This window comes from Labeo rohita, unplaced genomic scaffold (genome assembly GCF_022985175.1).
Source record: "Labeo rohita strain BAU-BD-2019 unplaced genomic scaffold, IGBB_LRoh.1.0 scaffold_161, whole genome shotgun sequence".
Classification (NCBI taxonomy): Eukaryota; Metazoa; Chordata; class Actinopteri; order Cypriniformes; family Cyprinidae; genus Labeo; species Labeo rohita.
This window is the reverse complement of record NW_026127791.1, coordinates 103,307-119,211: the sequence shown is the minus strand read 5'-3', so window position 1 is coordinate 119,211 and position 15,905 is coordinate 103,307. Positions and strand designations below refer to the sequence as shown.

At 43.5% G+C, this 15,905-nt stretch overlaps 1 protein-coding gene across 1 annotated transcript; it reads left to right on the top strand.

The window, feature by feature from the left end:
• Positions 1–3,960: 3,960 nt before the first annotated feature.
• LOC127158622 (low affinity immunoglobulin gamma Fc region receptor III-A) lies at positions 3,961–8,951 on the top strand. The gene is made up of 5 exons (XM_051101683.1): positions 3,961–3,997; positions 4,137–4,448; positions 8,237–8,500; positions 8,581–8,694; positions 8,914–8,951. Exons 1-5 carry the CDS (start codon positions 3,961–3,963, stop codon positions 8,949–8,951), a joined length of 765 nt encoding a protein of 254 aa, XP_050957640.1.
• Positions 8,952–15,905: the final 6,954 nt, after the last annotated feature.

Sequence of the window (15,905 nt, the reverse complement as noted above, 5' to 3'; positions counted from 1 at the left end):
GAACTCATTCCATGAATGTGTGTGAACATACATTCACATTTATATGGGGAAGTTTATATGCAATATATTTATAAGGTCAAGGTCAAGTTTATTTATATACCACCTGTAAAGCAATGAGTGCTGACCAAGGTGCTACACAGTCAAAATATCAGAAATATCAACCAACAAAAGCATTAAGACATATAAAATTGAAAGTTTTAAGAGATAATTTAAAAGATGATAATGTATGGGATGATCTGATGGATAAAGGTAAAGAGTTCCAGAGTGTAGGACCAAAAACTGAAAAAGCCCTGTTCCCTTTAGATTTTAAATGAGATTTTGGGACAATCAATAACAACTGAGAGGACGATCTAAGCATTCTTATGGGAGAGTAGAAATGGAGAAGATCTGAAATGTAAATAGGGGCAAGACCATGAAGTGCTTTAAATACAAAAACTAAAATCTCAAAATCAACTATGAATTTAACAGGTAACCAATGACGTGAAATCACTTATCATTTACACAATAGATGATACCTTTATGAGAGATATATATATGTGGATATATTTAAATTTTATACAATTTTATGAATATCACATGTAATGCTACTTTTGTCTTCATTTCTATTATTATTATTATTGTTGTTGTTGTTGTTGTTGTTATTATTTATTTTATTTTATTTTTTTTGTATCAATATATAGCCATACATGGTCACTGCATTAATGTATTTACATGGTCATTTGTGTGATGTAATTTATAACATTATATTTAGCAGGATATTTCCAAATATTTTTGTTTCTTAAGGATTGTTCCTGTAATTGATTCTTACATATTTATTTCTTACTTTTCCTTTATAATCAAGATGCAATAATAATTTACTAGTAAGAGAAGGAAATTTGCTAAAACACTTAAATAACTCATAATCCCACTAAATGTATATTGACAGATTTTCCCACACCAGCTCTGACTGTTGAGCCACAGAGTTCAGTGTTCACTGGAGACTCAGTTACTCTGAGATGTGAGCTGATTCAGTCACACAATGGATGGGTGTTTCTCTGGACAAAAGACTCAAACCGTGAATCTACTGAAACTGCAACTAAAACAATCAATCCTGTGAAAGTCAATGATGGAGGAGAGTACAAGTGCAGAGCACAAAGAGGAAGATATTACACAGATTACAGTAAACCAGTAATAGTGACAATATACGGCAAGTAGTTTTACTTACATAATGCACATATAATTTCATAAAACACTGAATTAGTGCAATAACAGCTATTGAGAACAAAATTTCAGTCTAATCTGATGTAGCATGTGTTTTACAATCAAGTAACTGTGTTCATACAACAGAAACATCATATTATTTTTGTCATTGTACAGAAAGACCAAAACCCAAAGTGACCATTAAACCTGCTCAACATGTATTCAGAGGAGAGACAGTCACTCTCAGATGTGACATAATATGGTGAAGGAGTCACTAGCTGGAGCTACAGCTGGTATAAAGAAGGTTCAACCAGTGTTTTCAGTGATCGACAGGAACATGCTGTAACATGCTCACAGACGGAGTCGGAGGCGTAGGATCCATTTGCGATGCGTTTATTAGCGTAGTCAGGCAGGCGGGGGTCAACAACAGCAAACGAGAACAACAGAGATAATCCAGAGCGATAAACAATAGTCCAGGCAAACAAGTCCAAAGGCAGGCGGCGATCAAAGCAGAGTGAATAAACAGTCCAGTCGGCAACAGAATAACAATACAGGGAAAACGCTCGGAATTGATAGATAACTATGCAAAACTTCGCGGGGGTTAGCCCGCGAAGACGGGGTATAAATGGCGGAAGGCAGGAAGTGACCCGGTAGACCCGGAACCGGAAGTGGGGGTCCCAGGTACAGGGCGGATGGGAAATGTCAAACTAAAAGTCCGGGGATGGTTCCCGCTGACGGCGGTTAGAGGGAGCCACAGAGGCCGCCGTGGTAACAGAGCCCCCCTGCGAGCGACTCCTGGCGCGAGGAGGTGCCCGGCGCCGGGGTCTACCCCTTCTTCGGGGGGCTGGTCGATCTGGGTGGTTGGTGTGAAAGTCCGTAGTGAGGGAGGGGTCCAGGATGTCCCCGGAGGCGACCCATGATCTTTCCTCTGGGCCGTAGCCCTCCCAGTCGACCAGGTACTGAAGCTGACCTCTCCGGCGCCGGGAGTCCAGGATAGTATTGACCCGGTAGACCTCCTCGCTGCCGTTGACAACGGGGGGCGGTCCCTGGGAGGCGGCCTCGTCTAGGTCCTCCACTCCTTCCGGGTCGCCAGCGGGCTTCAACAGAGAAACATGAAAAGTGGGTGAGATACGATAATCGTCAGGGAGTTCAAGACGGAAAGATACTGGAGTGATTTGTTTGACTATTTTGAAGGGACCCACGTACCTGGGACTTAATTTCCGGCAAGGCAGACGAAGACGTAGATCTCGAGTAGAGAGCCAAACCCACTGTCCGGGTTCATAGGGGGGATTGGGACGACGCCTGCGATCTGCCTGGGCCTGGGTGCGCCGTACTGCCCCCTGGAGGTGAACGTGGGCTTGGTTCCAAGTTTCCTCGCTATTCTGGAACCAGGAATTAACTGCCGGGAGCTCGGAGGGTTCCCCGGACCAGGGGAACAGGGGCGGCTGGAAGCCCAGTACGCACTGGAACGGAGTGAGGCTGGTGGAGGGTTTGCGTAACGAGTTCTGGGCATATTCCGCCCAGAACAGGTATCGGTTCCAGTCTTCCTGGTGGTTCTGGCAATATGTTCGTAGGAAGCGGGTAAGTTCTTGGTTCAATCTCTCGATTTGGCCATTGGCCTGGGGGTGGTAGCCCGAGGTGAGGCTCACGTTAACCCCTAGAAGATGGAAGAAAGCGGCCCAAAGACGTGAGGTGAACTGTGGCCCCCGGTCCGAGACAATATCCTCCGGCAGGCCATAGAGCCGGAAGACCCAGTTGCAAAGGACTTCAGCCATCTCCAAAGCGGAAGGGAGCTTGGGTAAGGGGATGAATCGGCAGGCCTTGGAGAACCGGTCGACCACCGACAGGATGGTTGTGTATCCGTTGGAGGGTGGTAAATCTGTGACAAAGTCTATGGCGATATGGGACCAGGGACGTTGTGGCACAGGTAATGGTTGGAGGAGACCAGCAGGCAGCCGACGAGGCACTTTTGCGGTGTTGCAAGCGGTGCATGCTTTGATGAAGTTGATGGTATCCAGGCGCATGGTAGGCCACCAGTAACGATTACTTAGCAGGTGGAGGGTGGCCTCGATACCCGGGTGACCTGAGCTGGGAACCGAGTGAACCTCCGACAGGACCCGTGATCTCAGGCTGAGGGGAACGTAGGTGAGATTGGCTGGGCACTCGGCTGGAGGTGGGTCCTGGTTCTGTGCCTCAGTGATCTCAGTCAAGATATCCCAGACTACCGGCGCAACAATGATGGAGGTGGGTAGCACAGGTTCTGGAGGGTTGGTTGGTTGACCGGGTTCGTGGACGCGGGAGAGAGCGTCGGCCTTAGTGTTCTGTGAACCGGGGCGGTAGGTTACTTGGAAGCGGAAACGAGTAAAGTAGAGAGCCCATCTGGCCTGGCGATGGTTGAGGGTTTTGGCAGAGCGGAGATATTCAAGGTTCCGGTGATCGGTTAATACCGTGAAGGGGTGCTTAGCGCACTCCAGCCAGTGTCGCCATTCCTCCAGCGCCAGCTTTATGGTCAGTAGCTCGCGGTTGCCCACATCATAGTTGCACTCTGCAGGGCTCAGTTTGTGGGAGAAGTAGGCGCAGGGGAATAACTTGGGTGGTTCCCCGTGTCGTTGGGACAACACGGCGCCGACGCCGGTACTAGACGCGTCTACCTCCACAACAAAAGGTTGGTCAGGGTCAGGGTGGTGTAAGATGGGAGCCGTGCTAAACCTCTGACGGAGATTGCCAAAAGCCTGCAGCGCCGCTGGGGACCAGGTGAGGCGCGTGGTACCCTTCTTTATCATGGCAGTAAGAGGGGCCGCAACGGTGCTGAAGTTGCGTATGAAGCGACGATAGAAGTTGGCAAATCCAAGGAAGCGTTGGAGCTCCCGGAGCGTGGATGGTCGCGGCCACCTCAGCACAGCCTCCACCTTCCTCTCATCCATGGCTACCCCCTCAGGACTGATGATATACCCGAGGAAGGAGATCCTGCTCTGGTGGAAGTCGCACCACCACTGGACTTGTCTCTCTGATCGTCAGTCCCAGCAGAACTCAACACTTCACATCTGTCTCTCTCTCTCTGAGCTGTGAGGATCAGAGTAACTCTACTGGATGGAGAGTGAGAAGATACACAGACGGTGGACGGCTGGAAGATTGTTCATCATTACGTCGAGGATCACAAACAGGATCTACATGTACAATCAGCTCCACCATCACATCAGACACTGGAGTGTACTGGTGTGAGTCTGAATCTGGAGTGAAACATCATCCTGTTAATATCACTGTACACTGTGAGTCTGTGTTTCTGTGTTTATTCATTTTACCAGCAATTTACAATCAATTGATCCAAGATGGCGGCGTGGTCAGACGCAGCAGCTACTCCGGGTCCGAAAAACGGTGCTTTAATGTCTTTTAATGTCGTCTGTTCGTCTCAAAATAGTCTCAGTTTACCGCTAATCCATAAGGAAATCACTCCAAAATACATCTATGATCGCCAAAGCCTTTTGGAAATCGGCAACACATACAACCACCAACTCGCACCGGCGACACCTGAGAAGCTCCGAGGCTTTTGCTTACTGCTAAAGCCGAACTCCGAGACCACGGCCTCGTCCACTGACGCTACCCACACAAAGCGGCGGTGCCGGCGGTGTGTGACGGGACAGAAGCGCGGCTCTGCCCGAACAAAGCAGCAGCGGCAGCGCCGGCGGTGTGATAGGGGACCAGCTCTTCCAACACTCATGCTCTCTAATGTTCGCTCGCTGGAAAATAAACTGGACTCATTTCAACTCAGTCGCTCTACGCTGCATGAGACAAGGGATTGTTGTGTGTTTGTTTTCACTGAAACATGGCTAAACGACAACATTCCCGACTCCGCCGTTCAGATGCACAGGCTAACCTGCTACTGAGCGGACAGAGATACAGCACTGTCTGGTAAGACTCGCAGGGGAGGACTGTGTGTTTATATCAACAAGGGATGGTGTAACAGTGCTGTGGTAGTGACAAAACACTGTTCATCGCTGGTGGAGTTTATGTTTGTGAAGTGTCGGCCGTTCTATCTGCCATGGGAGTTCACGGCCATTGTGATTGTCGCGGTTTACATCCTGCCGTGTGCAAACGCTAAGGACGCGCTTCGCGAGCTGTACAGCGCCATCAGTGAACAACAAACAAATAACCCCGATGGCTTTTTCATCATTGCCGGTGACTTTAATCACGCAAACTTAAAGTCAGTTTTGCCAAAGTTCTACCAACATGTGAACTTTGCAACAAAGGGAAACAACACTCTGGACTTGGTTTACACAACAGTAAAAAATGCATACAAAGCTGAACCCCGCCCCCACCTCGGATACTCTGACCACATCTCTGTTATGCTAATCCCAACATACAGACCACTTCTCAAACTTACCAAACCGGTTCAAAAAGAGATCACAGTATGGCCAGATGATGCCACCTCAACACTACAGGACTGCTTTCAGTACACAGACCTGCACGAGTACACTGAAACTGTGACTGCTTACATTAAAAAGTGCATTGATGATATGACAGTCACCAAAACCATCACCACACGTGCAAACCAGAAGCCGTGGATGACAGCAGAGGTTCGTGGGCTGCTAAAGACCAGAGATGATGCATTCAGATCAGGAGACAAAGCAGCCTTAAAAACAGCAAGAGCCAATCTGTCCCGTGGCATCAAGCAAGCAAAACGCTTGTATGCACAAAAAATAAATAATCACTTTAGTGACAGCAAAGACACACGGAGCCTGTGGCAAGCCATTCAGACCATCACTGGTTACAAGCCCCTGCCACAGGCCTGTGATGACGACACAACCCTCCAGACGCACTCAACAAGTTCTATGCACGGTTTGAAATGCAGAATGACACACCTGCACAAAAATTACCCACACCTCCCAACAACCAGGCACTCTGTCTGTCTCCAGCCGATATAAGGAAGACTCTATCCAGGGTTAACCCACGCAAGGCTGCGGGTCCTGACAACATACCTGGCCGTGTACTAAGAGACTGTGCTGCACAGCTGACGGATGTTCTAACAGACATCTTCAACACCTCGCTGAGCCAGGCAGTCGTCCCCACATGTCTCAAATCCACCTCCATAATCCCAGTTCCAAAGAAGTCCCCTGTGTCTTGTCTGAATGACTACCGTCCCATAGCACTGACTCCAATCATGATGAAGTGCTTTGAGAGGTTAGTTATGCGCAATATCAAAACCAGCCTCCCCAACACACTCGATCCGCTCCAGTTTTCATACCGTCCAAACCGCTCCATGGACGATGCCATTTCCTCCACCCTCCACCTGGCTCTTACTCACTTAGAAAACGTTAGAACGTAGAAAATGTTAGAATGCTGTTCATTGACTTCAGCTCAGCATTCAATACAATAATCCCACAACAGCTTATCAACAAACTAAACCTTCTGGGCCTTAACACCTCCCTCTGTAATTGGATCCTGGACTTCTTAACTGGAAGACCTCAGTCAGTCCGTGTCGGCCACAACACCTCGAGCACTACCACACTGAGCACAGGTGCCCCACAGGGCTGTGTTCTCAGCCCACTGCTCTTCACGCTGCTGACCCACGACTGCACTGCCAAGTTCAGCTCCAACCACATCATCAAGTTTGCTGATGACACAACGGTGGTAGGTCTCATCAGCAACAACGATGAAACACACTACAGAGAGGAAGTGGCACAACTGGTTGAATGGTGTGGTGCAAACAACCTGTCCCTCAATGTGAGTAAGACAAAGGAGGTTGTGATGGACTTCCGGAGGAACTCTGTTGACCACCCCCCACTGACCATCGACAGCTCAGCTGTGGAGAGAGTCAGCAGCACCAAATTCCTGGGGGTGCACATCACGGAGGATCTCACCTGGACCACCAACACCATGTCACTCTCCAAGAAGGCACAACAGCGCCTACACTTTCGCTGCCGGCTGAAAAGGGCAAGTCTCCCTCCACCCATCCTCACCACATTCTACAAGGGGAACCATTGAGAGTGTGCTGACCAGCTGCATCACTGTCTGGTACGGGAACTGCAGTGCTGCTGACCGCAAGACCCTACAGCGGACAGTGAACACAGCTGCAAAGATCATCGGTGCCCCTCTCCCCTCCCTTCTGGACATTTTCCTTGCATGATGCTCAGGTAAAGCCACTAGTATCGTGAAGGACCCCACCCACCCCTCCCATCATCTCTTCCAGCTCCTGCCATCAGGAAGACGCTACAGGAGCATCAGAGCCCGCTCTGCAAGACTGCTCAACAGCTTTTTCCCCCAGGCTGTGAGAGCCCTCAATTCCAACCACCTCACCCCCCTCTGAAACCTTATCTACAATGTAAACTGTTGGAAAACTCAAAACACAATTTTTGCAATTCTGAGTGCGCTACACACAGGTGAGTGGGCTGGACAAACCACCTGTAGTAACGCATTCTTTCATCTCTATATGCACCAGACACTTTCCTATAAACACTACATGTACACAGAAAACACTGTGCACCTCTGAGTGTGCTACCTACAGGTGAGTGGGCTAGACAAACCACCTGTAGAAACACTCTTTTCTCTCTATGCACCAGACACTTTCTTGTTAACACTTATTAACATTACAAGGACCTAATAAGGACTCACAAATGTCTACTTGTCAACGCACCACAAATCTTTTTGCACTATTTGCCTCTTAACCTTTAAATACCTCTTATGCACATTATCATGCACAGTTATTATGTAAACTACTTGTATAGTCTGTCTTAGGTTATGTGTATGTATAGTCAATTATTTATAGTATATGTATAGTTACATGTATAGGTTTAAAAAATTGTTCCTACGTCTAGTGTATTTATGTTCATATTTATGTTTATTTATGTAGTGCCGTGGTCCTGCGAGACATGACATTTCATTCCACTGTATGTCCACACATGTAGCGGAATGACAATAAAGCTTGACTTGACTTGACTTGACAATGGATGAAGCAGAACAAAACTCAATGAGCAAGCAGCACTTTATCAGAGTTCATTACATTGTTTATTTAATTATCTTATTGTTTATATACTTATGCATGTTTGCTCTGTTTCTGTAGCTGGTGTGATTCTGGAGAGTCCTGTTCATCCTGTGACTGAAGGAGATCATCTGATTCTACACTGTTTATATCGACATACAACCTCACCAAACCTCAGAGCTGATTTCTATAAAGATGGATCACTCATCCAGAATCAAACTACAGAGATGAGCATCACTACTGTCTCAAAGTCACATGAGGGTTTCTACTACTGCAAACACCCAGAGAGAGGAGAGTCACCCAAGAGCTGGATCTCAGTCAGACGAGTCTCAAATGATCACTGCTGTATGTGTGAGCTGATTTATTTATTCATATTCCCTCATTCAGATACAGTGCATAATAAAGTGCTTGTGTCTCTTTTTCAGTGTTTCATTCAGAATCTCAGATCTGTTTCCTCAACATACTCAGTTCTGTACTGACAGTTTGTCCATATCTGCTAGTGACAGTTGTGCTGATTTTCAAATGCTGCAGAATGAGAGGTAAAACATGACTGATTTATTATAAGTTATTTGTTACGACCCGTGGTAGCACCTGTTCCCTAATCGGGATCTGTTCGCCTTTAGGTGGCATGGGTTCTGTTGTGTGTTATGTATTCGTTTAATTTTGCGCCTTCGTATTGTTTCCGTTGTGTTTTTGTTGTATTGTTTTGTCGCTAGATGGTGCTTGTGTTGTCTTCTGTTCTTTTGTATGTTTTGCAGGGTGGAGACGAGCCGCAGGTGTAATGGTTTACCTGTGATGAATCAACTAACAAAAGGATCTGTGTCCTCCAGCGTGGTGTTCCGATCTGAGCTTGACTTCTCTCCAGCACCAGTTTTTTTTTTTTTTGTTACTTTATCTTTTGTTTTCTTGTTTCTGTTTAATTTGACTATTAATTACTTTAAATGTTTATTTTGATTAATTTACTTTGTGCGTGGCCTCTCCATTTAATGTTACACTGCCATGAGCCAGGTAGTTTGTAACATATTATAAGTGCACATATTGTGAAAATCACCATACAAATCATGCATTAAATTGAATCTGTCTCACTACTTTAGCATATCTTTGTCTGTACAAATATATATTCATATTCCCTCATGTATGCATATTACAGACACAGCCGTGCAGCTGTCTTTTTCTAGTTAAATTTTATATAAATTAATAAAGTTGAAAAATTACGGCTGTTCAGAAAGCAATAAATTGAAAAATTGGCAAAATTGAAATGTATTAAACATATACTTGATTTAAAAAAAATAAATCTGCCAATATTTTTTGTAAAATTGGTAAATTAACCAATTTTGTTTAAATGAAAGATTGCAGAAATGAGTACACCCTAGTTAAAATTTAGCAAATGTATAATATTCTAGTACTAAGTATGTCCTCCAGAACTTTAAGACACTGCTCTGACCCTTGCACTGAGTGTACAAGTTCAAGACAAAATGCCACCTCTGTGCTGTTTAAGTCGTGGAGGATGACCTCCTTAAATGGCCTGGTCCTTAATGAGAGTTTTTGTCAGCTCATCTCTACAGAATCCCCCACAGCTGCTCAAGAGTGTTAAGATTGAGTAAAATACATGTCCACTGAAGGATTTTCATCTTGGGAGAATGAATATCTTTATTGTCATTTTGAAAAAATGCCCAACAATGCAGGGAATGAGGAGAGGGTAACATCATCTATTTAGGTTTTTTGTATTACATCACACAGTGGTGTGTGAATTCATGACAGCATTAATAAAGCACAACTCCTGTGTAGTGGACAGCACATTCCAGGGCCCAGTTTATGGCAGGAGCCCTCCCTGACCACAATACTGGACATAGGTTTGCTACATTTTGATTGGATCTTGGTGAACTAACATAAACAGACTGTCCAACGGCATCAGATAAAGATGCCAGGACAACAGCCAGACACCTCTTAGAGCACAAGAAGACCACCTTTGGTGCAAAGTCCGGGAAGGACAGAACTTCCTATTGGTCAAAATGCAGTTTGTGCCCTTCACCCATCTTAAGACTGATTCCTAAGGGTTTGGCCTGTGACTGGCCATAAAAATTCCTTAGGACCTCCAGATGCAGCAGCAGTGGGTGAAACAAAGAAAGATCATGGAGATTCATCCAAATTCATTCATAACTAGGTTTACAAACCTTAAAACTGATGCACACTACAACACATCTTATACTTATTCAGAGAAATAAGTATTCCTTGTGACAGCAATGTGTAGTGTGACATCTTACACAAAACTTAGCTGTTAATGGACAAATTCAATTCAATTCAATTCAATTCAATTCAAATTTATTTGTATAGCGCTTTTCACGATACATATCGTTGCAAAGCAGCTTTACACCAAATTGACATTTTTACAATATATGTAGTAGTAGCTTGATGTACATATGGTAGAGATGTGTGGTAAAGATCAATTAATGACGTAATCAAACAGACAAAGAACACTATAAATTAGTAGCAGAATACGGTAGTGCTATATGTTTTCAGGGTTGGCATCATCTGAAGTCCTCTGTGGGGTTGGCATCATCTTTTCTTAAGTGTTCTGGATCCAGACTGGAGCTTGTGAATTCCTAGTTACCATGGGATGTCAATCCCATGGCAAAAACAGAGAACAAATAGGAACATAATTAGCGTAGCTGCTGTTCAAACTAAGAAAAGGAAGGTTTGTTAACCAGAGCTAAAAGATTGATAATGAACATTTGATCAGATATAGCTGCAGAAAAAGTTTATGAGATGCATTTATTTGAATGCTTGGCTAAAAAGATGAGTCTTTAATCTAGATTTAAACAGAGAGAGTGTGTCTGAACCCTGAACGTTATCAGGAAGGCTGTTCCAGAGTTTGGGAGCCAAATGTGAAAAAGCTCTACCTCCTTTAGTGGACTTTGCTATCCTAGGTACTACCAACAGTCCAGAGTTTTGTGACCTTAGGGAGCGTGATGGATTGTAGCGTGGTAGAAGACTAGTTAGGTATGCAGGAGCTAAACCGTTAAGTGCCTTATAGGTAAGAAGTGCTATTTTGTAGCTGATGCGGAACCCAATAGGTAGCCAGTGCAGAGACTTTAAAATTGGGGTAATATGATCATATTTTCTTGACCTGGTAAGGACTCTAGCAGCTGCATTTTGGACTATCTGTAGCTTGTTTATTGAAGATGCAGGACAACCACCTAGTAGTGCATTACAATAGTCCAGTCTAGAGGTCATGAATGCGTGAACTAGCTTTTCTGCATCAGAAACAGGTAACATGTTTCGCAGCTTGGCAATGTTTCTAAGATGGAAGAATGCTGTTTTTGTAACATGAGAAATATGATTTTCAAAAGACAAGTTGCTGTCTAATATAACAAATGAATGCATGCATGACAGTTCAATCTTTTCCCATCATGTTTGGACTTAATGTGTTCGTAACATTGCCAAATGCATTCTGGCTATGGTTTGAGAAGTGAGAAATGCACCAGTAAAACTTTAGTGACACTTTTCTAGCTTTGTGTTTGGACTATGCAAATAAATTCCACAGGAGGAAAGAAGGGTGGGCCACCCCATGTCCCCCCCACTCTGATGGAACCAGCCAATCACAGCATGGAAATGGAGAAGTGCCAAAATGCAATCTCCTCCTCATCGGAAAGGGATAAAGGTACCCTTCCAAAAGATCACCATCGTTCTGAGTCTCCGGCATGTCAAAGAGACACAAACAGAGCACCAAAGTTCTGATTCTCAGCCTGCAGGAAAAAGACTACAACAGAGCAAGACAGTTCTGAGTCTGAGACCTGTGAAGGAATAGACACCAACAGAACAAACCCCCGTTCTGAGTCTGCTACCCGTGAGGGAAGGGACTATAGCAGGATACACAGTTCTGAGTCTGAGTCTTGTAAGGGATGAGACAGAAACAGATCACCTTCGTTCGGAGTCTCCCATCCGGTGAGACGATAGCAGATTAACCTCAGTTCTGAGTCTGAGTTTCGAAAGGGAAAGGACTGCGACAGATCACCTTCTTCCTGAGTCTGAGTCCCATAGGGGAAAGACACTAACAGATCAACCAGTTCTGAGTCTGCGACCCGCAAGGGTGAGACAACAACAGATACCAAGTCCAAGTCTCCAGCTTTTGAGGCAGCAACAGATACGACCACGTTCTGAGCCTCCAGCCTGCGAGGAAAGAGATAGTCTACGTTCAGAGTCTTCGTCCAGCGGGACAACAACAGATGCAGCGTCCTGAGTCTCCATCCTAGAGAGACAAAGCGGATTGACCAAGTTCTGAGTCTCTAGCCCGGAGAGGCAGAAGACACACAGACATTTGCAACAAGGTTAAGCTCCGGCGAGTAAACCTTCACTTCAGGTACTTTTGCTTGCGTGTTCCAAGCTAAGGACCTTCAGCACCTACTCCAGGGCTACATCTGCGTGTTCCAGATCTTAGGACCCTTGGTGCTCCAGGAGATCAGCATCCTACAGCTCTTCATCTTTAAGGCTGTCGAAACGGATTCCTGCTCCTTTCCCCACTCTACTGCCACCAGCACGACCAGTGGAAGAAGTCGCCGCCACCGGACTGCTCACTCAACCGCAGCGAACGTAAATATCACTTCCAAACCTCTTCCAGAGACATTGGCATTGTTGTATATTATCAGTATATGATTTTCTAAGTTACATTAGGTATTATATAGCTGATTGCAGTTGATAACACATCTGACACGTATTTGTTTGATGCATAATAAGGTTTTTCACCTTGTTTGTTTCAGAGTAGCAACAGTTTATCTTTCCAGATAACGTAGCTCTAACAGCAACTCCCAACGTAATCACTTGCTTTTCATGCATCTTATGCACTTTATTCCTTCTTCATTCATGGTATTCATTTAGTAGTTGTTGATTACTCTTGTCTATCTTTTGTTAATAAAATTTATTTTATTACAACTTGTGTCTTTCTTGTGTTGATAATACAGAAGAGGTTCTACAAGTTAGAGATCCCACCAATCTTTCTTATGTGATGTACTCATAACCACACATTAATTGACACGTGATCCAAGAATCATAACGTCAGCTGTGACATGAGTACCCATCACTACCCTATTTCACCTCCCTAGGTTGGCGAAAGTTAAATTCACTACCTTAACTGGCGTCCCTAGGTTGGCGAAAGCGAAATTTATTACACCTGCACACCTCTGCACTCATACATCCCAATATAAGAGCTTTACTACCACTGAATGTCACTGTGGGAACCAGTCACTTCTCACTATACTCCTCCTCTAGCAACACCAGAACATTTTGGATGCTTTTGGATCTGAAATGATTGACTTGGTCTCTTAAGACAAGAGTATGAATTCCCAGAAGTCTATATTTTGTAAATATGGGCCTCGAAAGAGGTTAAATGAGTTTGTGCTTTGGCTACAGTAGGTAATTCAAGTGGTGACAACAATCATACACGTCACTTCTGTGTCGTTCTCTGTGAGATAAAGTGTCACTCTTTTCATATTTTTTGCCAACTCTGAGACTCTTGCATAGTACTTTTCCTGCTCTTTTTCTAGCAAAAACTCACTCATCACTAAATGAAGACTTAAAAGTGAAGACCTGATTATTTCAGAAGCCTTGTCACAAGTCCATTGTTTTTGAATGTCAGTGTTACTTCTGCTATATTTTCAGATTTAATTAACAATAATTTGATGTTCATCTTGTACCATTGTCCTCTTTTATGGCAAGAAATAAGTCAGATGGCAGTTTTCTCTCAAGTGGTTCCATTGCTGCCAGCATTAAGTCTGAATATGATTCAGTAGGCTATATAACACTTTTAATTGTCAGAAAATAACTTGTCTTTAAAAGTTTTGGTTCAATATACATACCTGTTGATCAAAAAATTGCCTTAAACATACACTTTATACTGTACACTGTATACTCATGAGTAAATGCTTGTTTATGTGTGTATTTAACAGTTACATCTGTTGAAGAAGAAGAAACTTCAGTCTGATAATAATTAATCTGTAGTGACGGTGAGAAAACTTCAGCTTCATCCTAAAATCTCTCATTCTAAAATCTCATTTACAAGCTAAATATAGTAAATATAAAGTAAATATAGTAATTCCAAAAACATGACTTTTACAATAACCATATGTACATGAAGGAATAAATCACTTTACTGTGTGTGTGTGTGTGTGTGTGTGTGTAATACAGGATTGACTCCTGATTCATGATGACTAAACTTTTGTATGTACGTCACGTTGTAGTTGTTAAAGTTAACATCAACCAGCTTTTACAACACACTTGACTTCCATTGATTCCATTCTCATTTGATTTTATCCCTCAGAAATTGATTGTAAAATGTAAGTTACACATTTCATATGACTTTTTACAAGCAACACAAATGTTAACTTGTTTAATCAGTTTGGTCTTTGCTATTTTTTAACAAAAATGTGTTATTGGTAATATGAACCAACCCCCTCTCCACTTAGTGTCATTTATAAGCATGTACAGTGCCCTCCACTAATATTGGCACCCTTGGTAAATATGAGCAAAGCTGGCTGTAAGAATAAATCTGCATTGTTTATCATTTTAATCTTTCATTCAAAAAATTCACAATATTCTAACCTATCATTTAAGTAAAACCATGGAAAGCAGGGGGAAAATCTTTATGAAATAAACGTTTTTCTGTAGTTCATGTTGACCACAATTATCGGCACCCAATTATTGCAATGTCCTTTATTCAAGATGACAGCTCTGTGTTATCTTCTTTAATGCCTGAAGAGTTTGGAGAACACCTGACAAGAGATCAGAGACCATTCCTTCATACAGAAACTCCTTTAGTTTCCCAGCTCCATGCTGGTGCTTCTTCTCTTCAGTTCACCTCACACATTTTCTATAGGGTTCAGGTCATGCAACTGGGACGGCCATGGCAGTAGCTTCATTTTATGCTCAGTGACACATTTTTGTGTTGATTTTGATGTTTGATTTGGATCATTGTCCTGATGGAAGATCCAACCACAGCTCATTATAGAACTTCTAACAGATGCAGTCAGGTTTACATTTTTTATCTGTTGGTATTTGCTAGAATCCATGATGCCATGTATATGAACAAGATGTCCAGGACCTCTGGCAGGAAAATAAGCCCACAACATTAAAGATCCAGCAGTATATTTAACCGTGCGCATGGGGTACTTTTTGTACCAAACCTATCTTGAGTGTTTGCTGCCAGAAAGCTCTTTTTTTTTGTTTCATCTGACCACAGAAGCCATTCCCATTTGAAATTCAAGTTGTGTCTGATAACTGAATATGCTGGAGTTTGTTTTTGATGAGCAAGGAGGATTTTTCTTAAAACCCTCCTGAACAACATGTGGTGACGTAGGGGCTGTTTGAATATATATGTTTTTTAGTCTTTTGGCCCCAAGACTCAACTAATCTCTGCAATTCTCCTACTGCGATCCTTGGAGAGTCTTTGAACACTTAAACTCTCCTCCTCACCATGCATTAGGACGATATAGACACACATCCTTTTCCAGGCAGATTTGTAACATCTTTAGTTGATTGGAATTCTTAATTATTGTCCTAATGATGGAAATTGGGATTTTCAATGCTTTAGCTCATTTCTTACAGCCACTTTCTATTTTGTGAAGCTCAACAATCTTGTTCTGCACATCAGAACTATATTCTTTGGTTTTATTCCTTGTGATGGATGATTAAGGAAATTTGGCCTTTGTGCTCCTCATATTTATAATCCTGTGAAACAGGAAGTTATTGCTGGACAATA